The following is a 19,986-nucleotide window of genomic DNA, read 5'->3' as shown; positions in this document are numbered from 1 at the left end:
CCCCACTTTGAGGCCGTATGGCTGTCCGGGTCTCTTGAGAAGTGAGCTACAGTTCTTGCCAGTGAGCTTGTTGGCCCCTTGAATGGATCTTCTACGAGTGTCGGACCAATAGACCATGTCATTGAAAACAGCCACAGAGAAGGGACTGGGCATCTCAGACAGTTGTAGTAACTGCAAACAAACATTAGAGAACATTTTTATTAAAAGGAAGTTTACTCAAATGAAAATTAACCCTAATGTTGCTCCAAACCATTGTAAGTGCCTCACTGCAACCCATTTTTAAAATTATTCAGTCAATCATTATAGAATAAAATGTATTTTTGTGCTTTTCAACATTATGCCAAAAAAAGCTGTCGATTGAGCTTAACTTGTATTGAACCCAGAATATTCTTTTAACATTTTTTGGTGAACTCAAAATTATGATCACAAATTACCCTTATGTTTTTTCCATCCAGTGTTGCAGAGCCTATACATTTCAGTTTCTCGTCGGTCCAATAAATTCTGTCAGTCAAAATATCTACTGTAACACCAACAGGCCAGCTCAGACCACAACTGATCACCACCTTCCTGTCTGAACCATCCATGCTAGAGCGCTCGATCTGAGCTTCACTTCCAATCTCGGACCAGAACATCATTCTGTAAACAAAGCAGAAAGGCTAGATTAATTTATCTACAGTATCTCCATACTGGCAAGTAAAAACAGACAAAACTAATGTAATCGCACCACCTTGTAGATGCATTTACCCTTTCTGAGGCAGAAGCACGAGTGAGCGAGGCTGCTCCAAATCTTCATCCAGAACGACAATGTAGTTTTGTGGATTTACAATACTGCTGGCCAGTCTCACAGCTAGAATTTGACCAGCAACGCCATCAACCCAGTAAAGGTTTCTTCCGAGCCAGTCAATAGCAATGGAGTCCGATTTCACACCTATACATGCAAGAGTATATTTTTAGAGCAATTCTTCAATATGGCAATGCAATATCTAAAAAGTAGAAGGGTGTGCGGTGCTTGCCTGTGCAAAACTAAATATCCTTAACCAAGAAACCTTTACTTCACAAGTGTGTAAGACATAACATGTTTTTAGTAAATAGCCCTTGAAATAAATTGTAATTTCTGTGACACTAGCATCACCAAACAGCATTGCAAAGATAAATCAGTTTTCAAACAGATCACCAGTTTTATCATCCAACAATATAGAAAAGTCTGATCACTTAGAAAAATAATTGTATACTTCTCCGCACAATTTGAAGCATTAATGATAGTCACCACCTCAACTGCACAGTTTGAGTTACACACTGAACTTTAATACTAGTGCAAGTGATTTTGGAAAATCTAGGTGCATTCATTCATTCATTCATTCATTCATTCATTACCTTTGACAATAGTTCCTATGTTGTTCTTTTCTCCACGGATGGCATATTTGATGCTTTCCTCCTCCAGACTGACCCAAAACACCCTCATCTCCCTCCAGTCGTAGTCCAGGGAGAAGATGGGCTTCCGTCCTGGTGTGATGAGAGTCTCAATCCTGAAGCTCCGCAGACCCAAATGAAACAGCTCATACTGCTCAGACACCAACAGACTGGGCTCCTCTGTACATAACAGGATTCATATTAGAGAAGAATCCTTAAATACTGCAACTCCTATTGAGAATACAAGCTGTGATGTACACAAGCCACCGTATCAGACTTAAATGTAAATACTATAATAGAAAACAGTGCCTGTTCTGACTGTTATTTTATTATAGTTGATCTTTTGGAAATTTTGGGCCACCAGAGTTAGTTAAAATTGTATTTTTTTTTTTAAATGTAATAATTTAAAATGTAAATGTTAACTAAAATTAATAAACTAAAAACACAACATTGTTACCATCGTTGAAGTCAAAGTCTTCGCAAAGTCTCAAGTAACTAAACATTAGTTAGTCTAGGGGTGTGTGCAGTCTTACATTTCGGTCTTAAATTAGACTGATCCAAGTTATGCAACTGACTGAAAAAATTAAGACCAACATTTTAGACGATTAACTAGTAAGTCTAGTCTTAAATGGTTTTATGCAACTGGCCCCTGAAAATGGTATATGTTTATGGACAAAAATGATAACACATTTCTCCAAACTTGTTTTCTATACAACCATTTACAAAACCAAAATGAAATTCTGACTGCTTTACATGTAAGACATCCTATCAAACTAGGCAGTTCTTGGAATTATATTTCCAGAATAGCCTGCAAAGTGGACCTTATTTTATAGCAACTAGCTAGTCAGTAGCCAGACCTTTGACCTGCACCATAGTCTGATACCTGCAGTCTTGCAGCTGTGACCATCTGGTTCCAGTATATATTCAGGATGGCATCGGCACAGGTAGGAGCCCAGCGCATTGACACAGATATGACTGCAGACAGCAGGCTGAATCGCTTCACATTCATCTATGTCAGCGCAGGTTAAACCATCAGCCTGAAGTCTGAAGCCAGACTTACAGCCACATCTCTGTGAACCCAAGAGAACCCATCATTCAGATGTTAGCATTGATGTGACTGCGTTGTATGCATTTTATATAATATGGGTGTAAATATTTACAGACAATTACGTTTAGATTCTTTACTATTTTGTAATTGTACATTACAAAATCAGAAATTTGACATTCATTTTATGCTGGTAATGGCTGTAATTGCACTGTGTAAGAGCATTTTTTTCCAAATTGTAATTTTAATAGATTATTATTTGGCTCTCTGGAATACTCCATTCCGATTGGTCAATTGTGGTATTTCTTGAAGCTGTGTAATAAGTCATAAATGTACATAAAGCCTTCCATTATCACAATACAAACCACCTAAAAGGATAGCTCAACCAAAAATGAAAATTCTCATTTACTCGTCCTCATGCCATCCCAGATGTTAATGACTTCCTTCAGCAGGGAAAAAAAAAAAAAAAATACAACATACAACACAAGTGAATGGTGATAAGATCTTTGTAGCACCAAAACCAAAAAAGTTATCCATATGACTCCAGTGTATAAATCCATGTCTTTAGAAGCAATATAATAGGTGTGGGTGAAACAGAACAATATTTAAGTCCTTTTTTTACTCTCACTTTTAATTTCCACTTTCACTTTCAGATTTGAAACTAAACAGGCACCACATGAGACTTTTAGATTTAAAAGTGGAGATGGAGTAAAGAGACTTCAATTGTGATCGATTTCTCACCCACACCTATTATATTGCTCCTAAAGATATGGATTTAACAGCTGGAGTCAAGTGGATTACTCCCATGTTTATTTTGGTGATCAGACCTTTTGTAAGCTCCAAAAATGACATTCACTTGCATGTAGCTCACAGAGCTCAAAGATTTTTAGAAGAATGTTTCTTTGCATTCTGCTGAAGTTAGTTAAACACCTGGGATGGCACCAGGGAGAGTAAATTAATTTAGTCCCACTTTGTATAAGGTGTCCAACTACTACATACTAACATTAAAATAACAAGAATTTGTGTAACTACGTGTTCAGCAAAATTCTCGCAAGATACACATTGGCTGCAATTGAAGTACAGGTAGGTTTAGAAATACAGGTAGGGTTAGGTTTAGGGTTAGGGGCAAGGTTAACAGTGTAACTACCTAGGTAATTAAATACAGGTACTTTAAATGAAAGACGCAACACAAATAAAAATATGAACATTGTATCAAATTGTTTAAAGGCACAGTAGTTAAGACACCTAATATAAAGTGGGTTCATTGATTATTTTACACCCCTATTATATCCAGTAAAAAAAATTTTTTTTTAAAAAAACCAATGGTTTACCGCTCCACGTGGAGTGTTAATGCAGTAGTGTTGACATGATGGGCTTCCAGAACTGGAGCAGTTGTTCTTCAGACACCCCACACCCTCATCAGAGTCATCTGTACAGTTAGAGACTCCATTGCACACCAGATCCGGAACCAAACACTCCCCACTTCCACACCGGAACAAGTGTGATGGGCATTTCACTTGACCACCTAGAAAAACAGCACCATTTACAACTGGATTCCCATTCAAACGACCTCTGACATGAAGTGTAGGGATGATTTCAGGCAGACACTCACATCCAGATTCATCACTTTCGTCCTTGCAGTCCTTCATTCCGTCACATCTCCAGATCTTGGGTATGCATTGAGTTTTAGAGGTGCATGACCACTGGAACTCTCCGCACCTCAGTGGAGTCACTTTACAGTTCTAAACAAAAGAGCTCGTCTGATTGTATGGTACAGCTGGATAACTAGAGATTATGATGAATCCTGTAAATGTCTGTTCTTGTACTTTGCAAATAATCTATATTTAAATGCAAATCGTTTAAATATAGATGTCAACCTGAAGGAGCAGTATCAAAAACATGGGTAGATTCTCCTGTGAAAGGAGCATTGGGTCACAGCAGTTTCTCACCCTCTCATCAGAGCCATCGCTGCAGTCCTCGTCTCCATCACAGATCCACTCTTTCAGCAGACACTCATGGCTGTGAGGACAGCGCTGCTCCATGGGACAGTGAGGCGGCTGGGGACAGCCCTTCTCATCAGAATGATCTCGACAGTCAGGGTATCCATCACAGCGGAGAGCCATAGTCACACACTGACCATTACTGCACTGGAACCAATGGCTTGGACACTGCTCTTTCACTGCATGAGGAAGATAAAGAATTTAAGTTACACACAACATATATTTTGATGCAAATAACAAGTGCCATTAACAATAGTATTTAAATCAATTTGAGTGATCTTTGAGATTCGTCCATGACAAATCTACGCCTACTCAACCGCTGTGCTATTATGGTTTACATTTTGCCCAATTATGTTTAGCTTTAAAAAAATAAAATACCAGATCAGAAAATAAAAACTCATACATGCACAAGAGCTCAACCGATCTTCTTCAGTGTGCCTGATATCAACATGCAGAGACACATGAGAAGCATGCACATCTCAGGCTCTTAACACAGGAACTCCAAATTAAAATAACTCTAAATTACTAGTTTGCACTTAAAAGGGGTCATGACAAGGACTCACATTTTCCCTGATCTTTTGATAGTTCATTGCACCATAAAAACATACCAAGTTTCAGAACATTTAACTCTGGAAACAGGCCGTTTGGTATGTGGAACTTGTGATGTCACAAGAACCAAATACAGCTGCATATGACTGCCTTTTTAGCAAGAGATCAATTCATCATTGCACCCTTGGCCCTGCGCAGAGGCAGAGGCGCAGAGAGGCCATAGGAGATTAATCTAAAGCAAAGGAGACTTACACCGGACACTTTCATGTGCCATCTGGATTGAAATATTTTCCTACACTCGATTTCATTCAGCTGCATTGTGTCTTGCTGTTTTGGAACCCATCTGTGCATTTTTAATTTGTTGGTCTTTTGTAAACATACACTAAAAATGGATTTCTTTGATAGTTGATGCATTTCCGGCACATTTAAGTGGTACAAGTGCAACTTTTAAAAAAAAAGTGTCTCATTCTGACTGGGAGAAACAAATGCAGTCCTGTGTGTAAACAGAAGATGCGAGATGTAACAACCAGCATCTCGATCTCTACTTAGGCCTTTTGGAACACCATGGATTGCATTCAACTTGCATATTCAGAACATTTCAGTGTGGAATGTATGATCAGTGTGGATTGCTTGTGAACCAGTCAATACATGATTATTGACTGTTATTGAATGAGCATTATTTAAGATGGGACAGTAATAAAACTCTGGACCAGACACAAAACCAAAAATACAGATTAATTCAAGAATATTTCAAAATGTCATACCTTTTATAGTTAACATCAAAGTCTTAAAGAGCCAGCAAGCTTAAAACTTAGTGTTTCAGACAGGGGGCCAGAGACAGGGTGGAAAATATTATATTGGCATAGTGATCGATATATATAGTACGTCACCATAAAATCAGATTGACCCCTCAAAGATTGAAATCAAGTGGTTGAGACCCATTCTAAGACAGGGTGTAAAGAGCGATGCATCTCGTCCAACCAATTGTAACCAGCTTGCCCAAAATGCATCTTAACACCAGGTACAAACAGAACCCAAAGTTTAATGTCATAGTATTGTGTACTCGACTGGCGATTGGTCATTTGACGAAAAAGAAAATACATCCTTCGACAAATTTCCAAAAGGACAATAATCTCTTTGTCTCATGTCCTACAGTAGGTTCACAGACCATCCGATTCATACTGCATGCAAAAATTGAAAGGAAAAAAAAACAACGCTGGCTGCACAGGTTTTAAACAGTCTGCCTTGAAACAAAGTCATGTTTACAAGGTAGTAGGTTGCTGCAATTTGCAATGTTGGCCAGGAACTGTGATTGGGAGATGGACATGTCAGTCAAAAGGTCTCTAGATTATGTGGGCAGTTTTAGGCCAGAATAAGCTAGAAATTAGACTGTTAGCATTATGCCAACAGTCAAAGTCTATCTACATAAAGCTAGGTTTTGTATGATTACATAAACAAAAAACAAAACTCTTGAAAAATTACATGTGACCTAATAGTTACTTTGTAAACCCTTCTGTTTTTCTTCTACATCTTGAGGCACATCTTCCCTATTGAAATCAATGGATTTGAAGCATTGTAAACTAGTTTAGGAAGGTTTGCACAAGACATTGGTGCTATTGACTTACCACAATTAGCTTCATCAGTGCCATCCACACAGTCTTTCTCGCCATCACAGAGGAACGTTTCAGGAATGCAGCGTGTTCGATTGTCACATGGGTGGTGGCATTCATCTGACAATTTCATACAGTTAATTTCATCGGATCGGTCCTGACACTGAGGAGTTCCATCACACACAAGATTCATATCGATACACTTCATGCCATGAGCGCACTGGAATTGTCCTGGTGGGTTGAAACATTGAAATACTGAGAAAACTGGACAATTAAAAAGTATCAGATACATACAGACAAACTGATATTTCAAGTCTACCTTTTTTACATTTGCGCTCGCAGTTCCTCTCATCAGATCCATCTTTGCAATCTTTCTCTCCATCACACACATGGCTGTACAGGATGCACTCTTTACCATTTCTACATGGTTTGGATCCCAGGGGACATTTGATGGGGATAGAAGCACCTGCAACCACACGCCCAGCATCTGGATAGATGGATAAAAAAATATAAAAAAAAAAAAGCTGACAACAAAAAGGTATTATTGCAGGTACAAATATTTAGGATCATAGACCGTTTACATGGCATGCCACAGAAATGTAGTCTTGTCCCTCAAAATCGCATTCACATTAACATACAATGGAAGTCTACAGGGTGAACAAGCAGTAACGTGTAGTTTAGTATGTTAAAATGCTTTTCATTCTTCCTTTTGAAATTGTGTTATTTGATCAGTACAACTGGGAGACTGTCACAGGGATTTCAAGAAATAATTTGGTTCCTGGCATCATAAACGAATCAACACTACAAACTTTGATTTGAAAAAAGAAAAACAAAGTACTTTAAAAATAAAAAAATATTCTGGATTCAATACAAGTTAAGCTTAAATCAACAGCATTTACGGTATAATGTTGACTACCACAAATATCAATTTTGACTTCAAAATGTTAAGCAAAAATCTGTTAGTGAGGCACTTACAATGAGTCCAATCCATAAATGTAAACACTAAATTTCAAAAGTATAGCCACAAGATGTAAATTGGTGTTAACATGATTTTTTTTTTCTTGTGTAAAGTTATAGCCAATTTTACAACTTTGTTGCCATGACAAATGTGTGTGCGCACATGTGCGCATATATATATATATATATATATCTATCTCAAATCCTTAAAGCCAACTTAAAACAATGAACATTAGTAAGAGATATGAAGGTTAATGTTCTGTAAAAATTAACTGCGTAATTAATAGTTTGTTAACATCAAGTCTATTTAACACATCCAGATTATATTTGTTAATATTATTAACATCATTGTAGTATTTGACAATTTTACCACACAAGCATGACATCGAACTGATGCAAAGCGTGAGAAGTGGCATGCCTGTCTGTGCGAGTTTATGGTGCGAGCATCCCCCACTGACTTGCCACCCTCTACAAATAAATGTTGTGAAAATTCAAATGAAGATTGCGATGGATATATTAATTTGAATCTATATCAGATTACAGGCGGATTGATTTTGTCCAGAGCCTCAGTTCATTTCCGACCCTGACTGGAACTAGAGATAATAGATGTAATGGGTATAAGTGTCTCTCTTCATCATGCAGCTGGAACATTACACAAAGTATTTTTGCCATTTCTGCCTTTCTTGCAAATGTGGTGCATTATGAATAACGAGGGAGCGCCAATATATGAAAGGTGCACGTGCTTGCAACGTTAACAGCTTTGTTGATTATAAAGAGGAATGGTAAAGTTGTGTCGCTTATGGAGACATGGTACAACACCATTTGCATGTTGAATTAAAGTTTAGCAAGTTTTACACAACTGTAAAATCTCAAGTTCAGTTTGTATGCGACAAAGCACTTTCAGCTCACTTCTGACACTAACGTATAACTATGAATAGATGAAGACTTCTAATACATTATAATTGTAGTTAAAATAATTTATGTCAAGTTAAAACTTATAAAAGGTGTTTTATGAAACAAGAATTCAGTATAATGCATGTGCGAAGTCTATGAAGCCCATATTTATAATTCATTGTAAAGGGTTACCATTATTTTCTTTGGCAACAGACAGCATGTCACAAATGCCGTTCATAAAATCTCAACTTCTACTGAACCCAAATTGTCCTTAATTTAGCACTTAACAGTACTTACAGCACTGCTTCTCATCCGAGCCATCAAAGCAGTGCGAGTGGCCGTCACACACAAGGGCTTTATCAACACACTTCCGTCTGTCCTTGCACAGAAACTGGCCTGATCAGAGTGAAAAGTCTTGATTTGGTCTTGCTTAGCCGTTTCAAACATAACATTTAAGAATAGGATATATTGCACCTGTTACCTGGGCGTGAGCACACATCGAAACAAGACTGTTCATCAAAACCATCAGGGCAGTCAATCTTTCCATCACACATTTGGGATCGAGTGATGCATTTTGAGGTTCCCTGACATAACACTAAGGGAGAACTGCAAATGGGCCGAGTTGATGTGTTTAATGGGCCAGTGATGGGAGCTGGAAAACAATGTGTACATTAAACGCTAGATTACTAAGAGGGTCTTACAAAAACTAGAATTTGTTTGCAAGGTGTTTGTGAATATTAGGGCTTTGCTCAAAGCTAATTTGCATAAACCCTGTAAAAACACTTACCACAGTTAGCTTCATCAGTCCCATCTGCACAATCTCTCTCCATCACAAAGGAAGTTCTCCGGATGCAGCGGGTTTTATTATCACAACTGTGTTTGCAGTCATGTGATTGTTTGAAACAGTCCTTTTCATCAGAGAGGTCCTGACACTGAGGTGTGCCGTCACACACCTGCTTTATGTCGATACACATCCTCCCATGAGCACAATGGAACTGATCTATGAGGAAGCATGATATTTCATGTCAGTCGCAGATGTATTGGGTTAAATGAAGCAGTTGGGGTAAATGGTTACAGTTTTACCTGCTTTACACTGATATTCACAATCTGCTTCATCCGATCCATCTTTACAGTCCATCTCTCCATCACACACATGACTGTACAAGACACACTCAAGTCCATCCTTACAGGGTTTAGCTCCCACACGACACTTCAAAGATGGGGTTTTTGAGGTTCTAGCAGCCACGGTGGGACATCCCACCTCATCAGAACCATCAAGACAGTGAGAGCGGCCATCACACACTAGAGTTTTCTGGACACACTTCCTCTTGTCCTTACACAAAAAGTCACCTATAATAGAAATAAGAAATGGTGTATACATGCTTGACCAAACTTGCGCTCATGAGAAGCTCATTCACACACTTCCTTGCGCTTTGAGCACGCAAGAAGCACTGTACACAAGCAAACCAGGCACAACATTGCCAGGTTTGTGGTTATCCCATACAATTGGTCTATTCTAAAAATGCAGGTTGGAATGATTTTTTTAATTAATTGATTTTTTTGGGGATACTTATTGGGATACTAATGTACCGCTGCTGCCAAAAAGGTGAAATGGTAAACAGTAGAAAGTGAAAATGTTTGAAATGGATCTAATATTTTTTATGTAATCTCATTACGGGCTTGAGGATCTGGCAACCTGCACTTGAAGCCTGCGCTGCGTTCCAATCACTTAATGTCAAGATTATAGTGAATAAGGACTTAAATATTTTTGTCTCTTTCCTGTCTGTGATTGGGTTTTATTTCATGTCTTCTGAAATGATACAATCGAGTTGAATAACTTTTATACAACCTTTCTGTCCTTTATGGAGCTTGGAAGTTTTGAACCTTACTGACTTGCATTGTGGACAAAAACACCATATACATCCTTAAAAATATAGTTTGTGTTCCTTAGAAGAAAAAAAGGTCAAATGAGATTGAGAAGGCATGAGGGTGAGTAAATAAAGAGAATTATCCCTTTTAGTAGATCAGTACAATTGGTTGAAAGACATTTTTCCAAAACCACATGTGATTATTTCTTTTAGATCAGGTCTACAAAAATATTTAAAATGCATATATTTTTCAAATGTTTTAGAGCGTGTTAGCCCCAAGATGGCGGCGCGGTAGCACGCAGCGGCCACTCCGGATCCACAATGGTGCTATTTTTGTTAAAAAAGCCCGACTTTTGCAACACATGGACATCGGAGCAACCGGTGTTCGTGTCTACCATCGCCAGACACTACTGAAATATAAGACTCATGCAAAAACCAAGCTGCATGATGACCTGCAGGAGGCGCTACGCGTACTCTGCTTGCTGCGGAGACCAGGCCTCCAGCCCTCGGCATCGCCTGATGCCGGTGGCCGGGGGAGAGGACGTCGTAAGCGGTGTGCGAGAAAGCGGAAGCGCGGAAAGAGGGCGGGGGTCCATGCTAGGCTAAAAACAAACCCTAGCCGGCCGGCTCTCCCGTCTATCCTGCTCTCAAATGTTTGCTCCCTGGACAATAAACTGGACTATATCCGACTCCAGCAGGCTACGCAGCGTGAGTTTAGAGACTGCTGCGTCTTTGTTTTCACGGAAACGTGGCTCAGCGACAGAGTTCCGGATGCCGCCATTCAGCTAGACGGGCTCGCCTCGTTTCGTGCCGACAGAAATACAGCTCTCTGCGATAAGACTCGCGGTGGTGGCTTGTGTGTTTACATCAACACGGAATGGTGCAAGCACTCTATGCTAGTCTCTAGTTACTGTTCATCGCTGTTGGAGCTTGTGACTGTTAGATGCAGACCTTTTTATCTACCACGGGAATTCACCACTGTTTGCATAACCGGAGTTTACATTCCCCAGCGCTAACGCTAAGGAAGCGCTCTGTGAACTGTATGGGGCTATGAGCGAACTGCAGAACGCTCACCCCGACGGACTGTTTATTGTCGCCGGAGATTTCAACCATGCAAATCTCAAGACAGTGCTCCCTAAATTCCATCAGTATGTGGACTTTGCAACGAGAGGGGCGAACGCGCTTGATCTTGTTTACACAAACATCCCAGGCGCGTACCGGGCGGAGCCCCGCCCCCACCTCGGCTACTCAGACCACATCTCTGTTATGTTAATTCCAGCATACAGACCGCTCGTCAGACGCACAAAACAGCTTCAGAAGCAGGTGAAAACCTGGCCAGCAGGAGCCATCTCTGCTCTTCAGGACTGTTTTGAGTGTACTGACTGGCACATGTTCAGGGAGGCTGCAACATATGGCGATTCTACCAACTTGGAGGAATACACAGCATCAGTGACCAGCTACATCAGCAAGTGCATTGATGATGTCACTTTCTCCAAGACCATCACCACACGCTCCAACCAGAAGCCGTGGATGACTGCGGAGGTGCGCACGCTGCTGAGGTCCCGAGACTCCGCCTTCAGAGCAGGCGATAAGGCAGCCCTAAGAACAGCTAGGGCCAAACTGTCACGGGCAATCAGAGGGGCAAAGCGCGCACACGCCCAGAGAATCCACAGTCACTTCCAGGACAACGGTGACACGCGACGCATGTGGCAGGGCATCCAGGCCATCACCAACTACAGGACATCAGTTGCCTGTGACAAAGATGCCTCCCTTCCAGATGCGCTGAACGACTTCTACGCTCGGTTTGAAGTGCAGAACGACGTGATGGCGAGGAAGTCCACCCCTCCTCCCAACGACCAGGTGCTCTGTCTTACCACGGCAGATGTGAGGAAAACTCTACGTAGAGTCAACCCACGGAAGGCTGCTGGACCAGACAACATTCCTGGCAGAGTGCTCAGAGGATGTGCAGACCAGCTAGCAGATGTTCTTACCGACATCTTCAACATCTCTCTGAGCAGCCTGTTGTTCCAACATGCTTCAAGGCCACCACCATCATCCCCATGCCAAAGAAGTCTTCAGTGTCCTGCCTCAACGACTACCGTCCCGTCGCGACTTACACCCATCATCATGAAGTGCTTCGAGAGGCTCGCCATGAGGCAGATTAAGACCCAGCTGCCCTCCTCACTAGACCCACTGCAGTTTGCGTGATCGCTCAAACCGCTCAACGGATCGATGCCATCACCACAACCCTCCATCTGGCCCTCACCCACCTAGACAATAAGGACTCATACGCTCGAATGCTGTTCATAGATTTCAGCTCAGCATTCAACACAATCATTCCCCAGCACCTGATTGGAAAGCTGAACCTGCTGGGCCTGGACACCTCCCTCTGCAACTGGATCCTGGACTTCCTGACTGGGAGACCTCAGTCAGTCCGGATCGGGAACAGCATCTCCACCACCACCACACTGAGCACTGGGGCCCCCAGGGCTGTGTGCTCAGTCCACTGCTGTTCACTCTGCTGACTCACGACTGTGCAGCAATGCACAGCTCGAATCACATCATCAAGTTCGCCGATGACACGACTGTGGTGGGTCTCATCAGCAAGAACAACGAGTCAGCATACAGAGAGGAGGTGCAGCGGCTGACGAACTGGTGTAGAGCCAACAACCTGTCCCTGAATGTCGACAAAACAAAAGAGATGGTTGTTGACTTTAGGAGAGCACAAGGTGAACACACTCCGCTGAACATCGACGGCTCCTCTGTGGAGATCATCAAAAGCACCAAATTCCTTGGTGTTCACTTGGCGGAGAACCTCACCTGGTCCCTCAACACCAGCTCTATCACCAAGAAAGCCCAGCAGCGTCTCTACTTTCTTCGAAGGCTGAGAAAAGCACATCTCCCAACCCCCATCCTCCTCTATCCGCAAAGCCCTGCAGAGGATAGTGAGGACAGCTGAGAAGATCATTGGGGTCTCTCTTCCCTCCATCAAAGACATTTACAAAAAACACTGTATCCGCAAAGCAACCAGCATTGTGGACGACCCCACACACCCCTCACACAAACTCTTTACCCTCCTCCCGTCTGGCAAGAGGTACCGAAGCATTCGGGCCCTCACGGCCAGACTGAGTAACAGCTTCTTCCCCCAAGCCATCAGACTCCTCATTACTCAGAGACTGGTTTGACACACACGTGTCCTGAGTTGCACTTTAATTACTGTCACTTTATAACTGTCTGCTACCTCAATAACTGCTATGTGCATAGAACATTATCTCATAGTATGTTATGTTTACATTTTTAGAAACTGTCATCTTTTTGCACTACTGTGTACTGGTCGGCGCTGCACTGTGTCTATTGTCCTGTTCATTGTCAGTAATTTGTTGTACTGTCCTGTACTTTTTGCACATGTTTGCACGTGCACATACATACATATATATATATATACATATATGTAGTTTATATAGGCATTTTATTTCGTTGTGTAGTCTCATGTGGTCCTATGTTGGTCCTTTGTTGTTTTTATGTAGCACCATGGTCCTGGAGGAACGTTGTCTCGTTTTGCTGTGTACTGTACTAACTGTATATGGTTGAAACGACAATAAAAACCACTTGACTTGAATGAACAATGTTATATTCTGCATATTAGTTTAAATTTTCATAGTGGTTAAAACGGCTTTTTAATGATCTCATTTGTAATCCATTCATAGAATGAGGCATGTAGTAATCGATTTGTAACGTCTTACATCTAGTCTGCTGACAGGACATCATGTGCCTCATTTAATTGCTCCACTAAATGACGGGCGGGTCTGAATGTTCGCAAACAGTACACAATTGCAGAGCAGTTTCGACCTTCTGTCTAGCTCCAAGCAAAGAACAAAAAACAAACAAATAAAAAAAACTATTAGGGTTAGCGATTATATATTTAATTGTTGGTACTTTTTAATTTCAAGAGAGTAACAGCTTATTCCGAATATTGTAGGTGAACCACTTCCCCCTTTGGCAGTTTCCCAGAAGTCATGGCAGTTCCGGTACCTTTTTTGGAGCTTCAGATTGGTAAACAATTTCTTGATGGCAGTATGAGTACCTGGGTTTGGACATCTGTCAAAACAAAATTCTTCATCAAATCCATCTGGACAATCTCGCTTGCCATCACAGAGCCGAGTGTGAGGGATGCACAGTGACCCATCCCGACATAATAAAGCTGGACTCTTGCAGTCAACCACATTTGTAGGGTACCCTGAAAAAGAGGATGGTTAAAAACCTCAAAATATCAATCTTTAAATTACTGTTTAGTTCAATAAATTGTATTTTTTTTTTTTTTCAAATAGTGGGGGATGTCAAACTAAAGGGGAATCATTTAATTCATCGAGCTGAACTGCAATTCACGGTAGCAGCACAGATACCAACCACAGTCGGATTCATCAGTGCCGTCCACACAATCTTTCTCTCCATCACACAGGAAGTTCTCTGGGATGCAGCGAGTTTTATTGTCGCAGCGATGACTGCAGCTCTTGGTGCGTGTGAAACAGTCACTCTCATCAGAGAAATCTTGACATTGTGGTTTGCCGTCGCACACTAGTTTTGCATCAATGCATTTTTTTCCATGAGCACATTGAAACTCCCCTGGGGCAAACAACAACACAAAAAAGGTTAGGTTAAAAAATATTTTGCCATTTCAAAGCATTTTCATGACTAAAAGTCAAGGAACATGACGGTCAACATATTTTGATATTGACCCATTTCCGAAAATAAATACATTTCATTTATTAAATAATTTTAAGATTTTCTATAATTCAAGAATTTAAGTATAATATCAGTTGGTATTATTAGTTTACTGCCATGTAATGAATGAAAGGCATAATGTCTTATTCATTGTGAAACTGTGCATTTTCAGTCTAGGCCTTCAGTGCGATTCATGCCATTAAGAAAACACAGCCTGTGGCTGTTAGCTCTAAACCCAACTCAAACCCATAACACTAATCCTATTCCTAAACTTAAACTCAAAAAAGGCAGCAAATGTGAGACTTCAAAAAAAAAAAAAAATTGTAGAACATGTAGTTGCACAATAAATAATTTGTATTGTACGCATTTTAAATTACTACATAGTTAGACACCTAATATAAAGTGGAACACATCTGGCTGTGCTTATCCTACCTGCTTTACAACTAAGATCACATTCGAATTCGTCCGATCCATCTTTACAGTCCATCTCTCCATCACACACATGACTGTACAAGACACACTCAAGTTCATCCTTACAGGGTTTAGATCCCACACGACACTTCAATGACGGAGTGTTTGAGGTTCTGGTAGCCACGGTGGGACATCCCACCTCATCAGAACCATCAAGACAGTGAGAGTGTCCATCACAAACCAAATTTCTATCAATACACTTCCTTCTGTCCTTACACATAAAGTCACCTAGCAGAAAATAAGGTTAAGTTATAAAGAGAGCAGTACTAAGCAAGTTAAAAATTCAATTTTACAAGTTGCAACAACGCATTTATTACTGCGATATGGGCAGTTGCGAAGACACGGTCTCTCATCGGATCCATCTGGACAGTCTTTTCTCCCATCACACAGGTACCTCTGCAGGATGCACAGTGACGTCCCTTGGCAGGCAACATAAGGGCTCTTGCAAGGTGATTGTGGAGTGGGAATGGCTGCAAGCATGGGAAATTATTAAAACAAAAAAAGACTTCAAATGAAAAGTGATGTCCTCGCTTTAAAATAATTTTAATAATGGATGAAATTATTAGAATGGATCTGGCACAAACCATGCTACGGTCCAAATCAATGAGATCATATTTTCCCATTCTGATGGTTGATGTGAACATTAACTTAAGCTCCTGTTATGAATGATTTTATGCACTGCAGCCACACATTTGAACGATTTGATAAATCACATTGTTGGTGCCAGATGGGCTGGTTTGAGGATTTCTGTAACTGCTGATCTACTGGGATCTCACACACACAAAAAAAACATCCAGCGAAATGCCTTGAGGTAAACAGAGAATGGCCAGAATAATTTTAACTGAAAGTCTATGATAACTCAAATAACCACTCAGTACAACTGTGGTGAGAACAGATTTGAGAATGCTATAAAATTATTGAATAAAAAAATAAAACATTTTGTGGACTTTGAATTTTTAAATGTGACATGAATCTCGTTCCAAATCTTAATATGAATAAATTAACTAATATGAATGTGTTTGCATTACACATGTAAATGTATTTGTTCTGAGAAATAAGGAAAATACTTCAAATATTTACTACCAGGGGATGCAGTGTTAGAGAGCACGAGCAACGGATCCCAGGAAGCAAAACAGTTTTTCAAGGGTAGCTGTATGGTGTGCAGGCATATAGGCATCAATAGGAAAATAAAATGGATTGTGAAATTAACATGTTAAGGTTTCAAATTATGGTAGGTTTCATTAAGCTTCCATTAGCAGAAGTTACATTGTCATTTCTGACACTTCTGCAGCAGACGTACCACAGCCAGCCTCATCGGAGCCATCCCAGCAGTCTCTCATCCCATTACAGACAAACACCTCGGGGATACAGCGAGTGTTCCCATCACAGCGGATGCTGCAGCTCTTTGTGGGTTTCCAGCATCCTGCTTCATCAGACTGATCCAGACACTGAGGAGTGCCATCACACACCTGCCTGAAGTCAATGCACTTCTTTCCTTGAATACACTGAAACTGACCTGAGAGAGAATAAAAATACCAGTGTATAACATGTATATTTATATTGACCATAAATAGCGCCTTTAAAAATATTACTGAGAACCATTGATCCCATTTTGTTTAAAACATTTATGCAATTACCCAATTAATGGTTGTGCCTCATCCGTTATTGTTTACACATCAATCCCTTTCAAGTCGGTCACTTCGACACTGCAACAACTGCTGACGCCATGGGAGAAACTTTTTTTTTCTCCTTCATGCCACAATATCATCTCTCGTACCATCAACACCCGAATCTTTACTTGGTCACTGATACCGCATACCTTCAGTTGTGCTCCATCAGAAAGTGTCCCTTTTCATTATACTTTAGAAAAAGCCATTACCTTGTGTTGTGCGTTTTACTGTGCAAAAAGCACAAGAGCCGTTTGCTTATCGACATCTTTCAAGATAGCTTTAGACTAAATTTTCATGTTTATTAATGTTATTATCTTAAGTATTCTTAATCATTTAGTAGCATAACTGATCGTTCGTTTTACATTACACATATTCTTTTATATTATGTGGTCTAATATGCATGCCAAAAGCTTAGTGCACGTCAAAGTTATTCAAGTCCTTTATGTAAATCTTGCATATATTTGTATTGTTTGGATGTAAAGTTGCTGAAAAGGGTGTTTCAGAGACATGTGTAAATTATGAGGCGAGGGCAAGTAAAGAGGGCTGAAGTTTCTTTTTTCCTATGTAATTAAATATGCCCTGTACAGTTAACATCTTCAGAGAGAGACTGAGAAAGACCAAGACAGACGAGAATACCTCCTCAAATTAAAATGTTACTTTGTCTGATAACGACAGATTAAAATGTTATTTCTTGTATCTGGTGTTTGGCTCAGTGACTTCACAACAGAAAAACAGACAAATTAAGTCTTCAAATGGCGTTTCGCAAATATTTCCACAAGAATGAAAACGAAGCAATATATCCCTGTCTGACAGGCACAATGCGGTTTTATAAAAGCCGCTCTCGTTGAGACCAATTGCATTTTCTGTGAATGCATGAAACAAGACACTTGGCTCTTGGCTTTATTTCAGAAAGGAAAAGCTTTTCCCCTCTCCGCCCGCTGTACCCATGCAGCTTCTGAGAAGCCTTAATTTGAATCAAATTTAAGCCTTACAAAAGTAGTGTGACATTTTAACAAGCAGAAATGTAATTTCTTTATACATCAAACCGTCTGAAACGTCCACTCCACATTTTAACACAAATGAACCCCTAAAGGTTAAGCAGAACATGCATAATTAAATGCTTGTATCATGACAAGCAACAGCTGTCTGACTTTGATCTGCAAAGTCCAAAGTAGCTCTAAGAGTGTCGAATAGGGATGTAACCATTTCAAGGTTTCACTATATACACACACCGCTGTTTAAAAAAATGGACCGTTGAAATCTTCATTGATTGTATTGGTGAGAAAATACAGCTTTAAATTGCACCTTCTCATGTTAAATTCGACAGTCAATCAATTTTAAAGGTGACATGCAGGTGTTGCGAGCGCAGTGCCTCATGATATATGGTGTATATCCTTGAAAAACAGGTGTATTTCTTTAAAAACAAAGTGTTTGTTAATTAGTAGTATTCTGACATATATCCTTGATGTATTTCCTTTATGCGGACACGTATCTTAATATATGGTGTGTCTCTCAAATACAGGATGCATTTAGTACAAAATTACTTTAAGTTAGATATCTCTTATATGATATATTTCTGACATGTGTCTTGTTCTAATGAGATGGATGTATTGTAAATATCTTTGCAGCTTGTATTTTCTTTCATTAATTGGATGATACTGTGTATGAACAAACGAGGCCGCCTCATTATGAGGGTACACTGAAATGTAGGGCAAAGGTAAAAAGGTATGTGATGAGGACATGGCTGTTTGTCTTACACAGGTGTTTCTAAAGTTGATGTACTCCTTCCATGAACTGTGACATGTGTTCAAGGTATGAGAGGTTACCGGCAGTATATGAAAGATGTATGTATTTTAAAATAGATATTTAATTAACGAAGGACAAATAACATATTGGTGGAGAGGGAAGACAAGGCAGTGACCTCATTGGTCAGAGATAGTGGGTAAAAAGATAACAAAAAAGGTATATAACTGAGAACTTAGGATGATTTAGTCATAACGGACAGCTGACCGGTCTCAAGTTTGTTGGTGTTAAATAAACTACAACTTTGGCATCTGGAACACAAGACTCCAAGAGTTATTTTACAACTTAAGAGATTCATCGCGATCTTCCACGACAGAGCTCACCAGACATGTTCAAGTTGAACCTTTATTTCCACCGACAAAGCAGTTGAAGTCCGCTGTCTGGGATTACTTTTTGGAAATAGACCCACAAGGCACAATCAATGTTCATGGTTACCTAGTCTATAAAATTAGTTGCAAAAAATGTTTGTTCAAGTGGGAAACACTGAGATGAAAGCAAGTGGAAATGCAGTATACAGGATAATAAATTATAGCCCCCGTTTCATAAAAACACCAGATTCAATGACGTTTTACATGATTTGCGTTTATGCTTTGTCACAATGCAGCAAACTGATTTAAGCACTCGTTCAACATTAAGTGCCAACTTTTTTTTTCATTTCCCCAAGTGCAGCACAACTCCTTGAGATTGATTGTCTCATTGCAAGTGAGGCTGTCAGGCACGTTTTAAAATCGCTTGCTTCATTAGTGAGACATGTACACTCAGGTGAGGAGCTTATTACAAAGGGCAGGAAAATGTGACCAAGCATTGCAGACTCCGAGACCACTAAGTTTAAGCCTTACAAAAAAAAAAAAAAATATCCAAATGGACGAGTGGGGTTCATCGTGTTTGCACACCTTTGACAGCTTTTTTCTTGACATTTAGTTCAGGTCTCTGGAGCCGCCACCTTTGTTGAGATTGACAAATGATGTGCCACAAATTGACTTAGGC

General features: G+C 40.2%; 1 protein-coding gene across 1 annotated transcript in view; it reads right to left on the bottom strand.

Annotated features, from left to right (window-relative positions):
• si:dkey-88l16.3 (low-density lipoprotein receptor-related protein 8) overlaps positions 1 to 19,986 on the bottom strand; it is a 44,296-nt gene that overhangs the window by 13,652 nt on the left and 10,658 nt on the right. The window contains exons 4-14 of the mRNA XM_052115626.1: positions 8,763 to 8,861; positions 6,934 to 7,101; positions 6,630 to 6,845; positions 4,405 to 4,634; positions 4,068 to 4,197; positions 3,787 to 3,980; positions 2,294 to 2,480; positions 1,375 to 1,590; positions 745 to 928; positions 435 to 636; positions 7 to 171 (exon numbers count right to left, since the gene is read on the bottom strand). Coding sequence (XP_051971586.1) covers positions 7 to 171; positions 435 to 636; positions 745 to 928; positions 1,375 to 1,590; positions 2,294 to 2,480; positions 3,787 to 3,980; positions 4,068 to 4,197; positions 4,405 to 4,634; positions 6,630 to 6,845; positions 6,934 to 7,101; positions 8,763 to 8,861 — 1,991 coding nt within the window. The remainder of the gene's footprint in view (positions 1 to 6; positions 172 to 434; positions 637 to 744; positions 929 to 1,374; positions 1,591 to 2,293; positions 2,481 to 3,786; positions 3,981 to 4,067; positions 4,198 to 4,404; positions 4,635 to 6,629; positions 6,846 to 6,933; positions 7,102 to 8,762; positions 8,862 to 19,986) is intronic.

The sequence above is a fragment of the Xyrauchen texanus genome, chromosome 43, assembly GCF_025860055.1.
Source record: "Xyrauchen texanus isolate HMW12.3.18 chromosome 43, RBS_HiC_50CHRs, whole genome shotgun sequence".
Taxonomy (NCBI): domain Eukaryota; kingdom Metazoa; phylum Chordata; class Actinopteri; order Cypriniformes; family Catostomidae; genus Xyrauchen; species Xyrauchen texanus.
The sequence above is the reverse complement of the archived record's forward strand: the minus strand, read 5'-3'. Positions and strand labels throughout refer to the sequence as shown.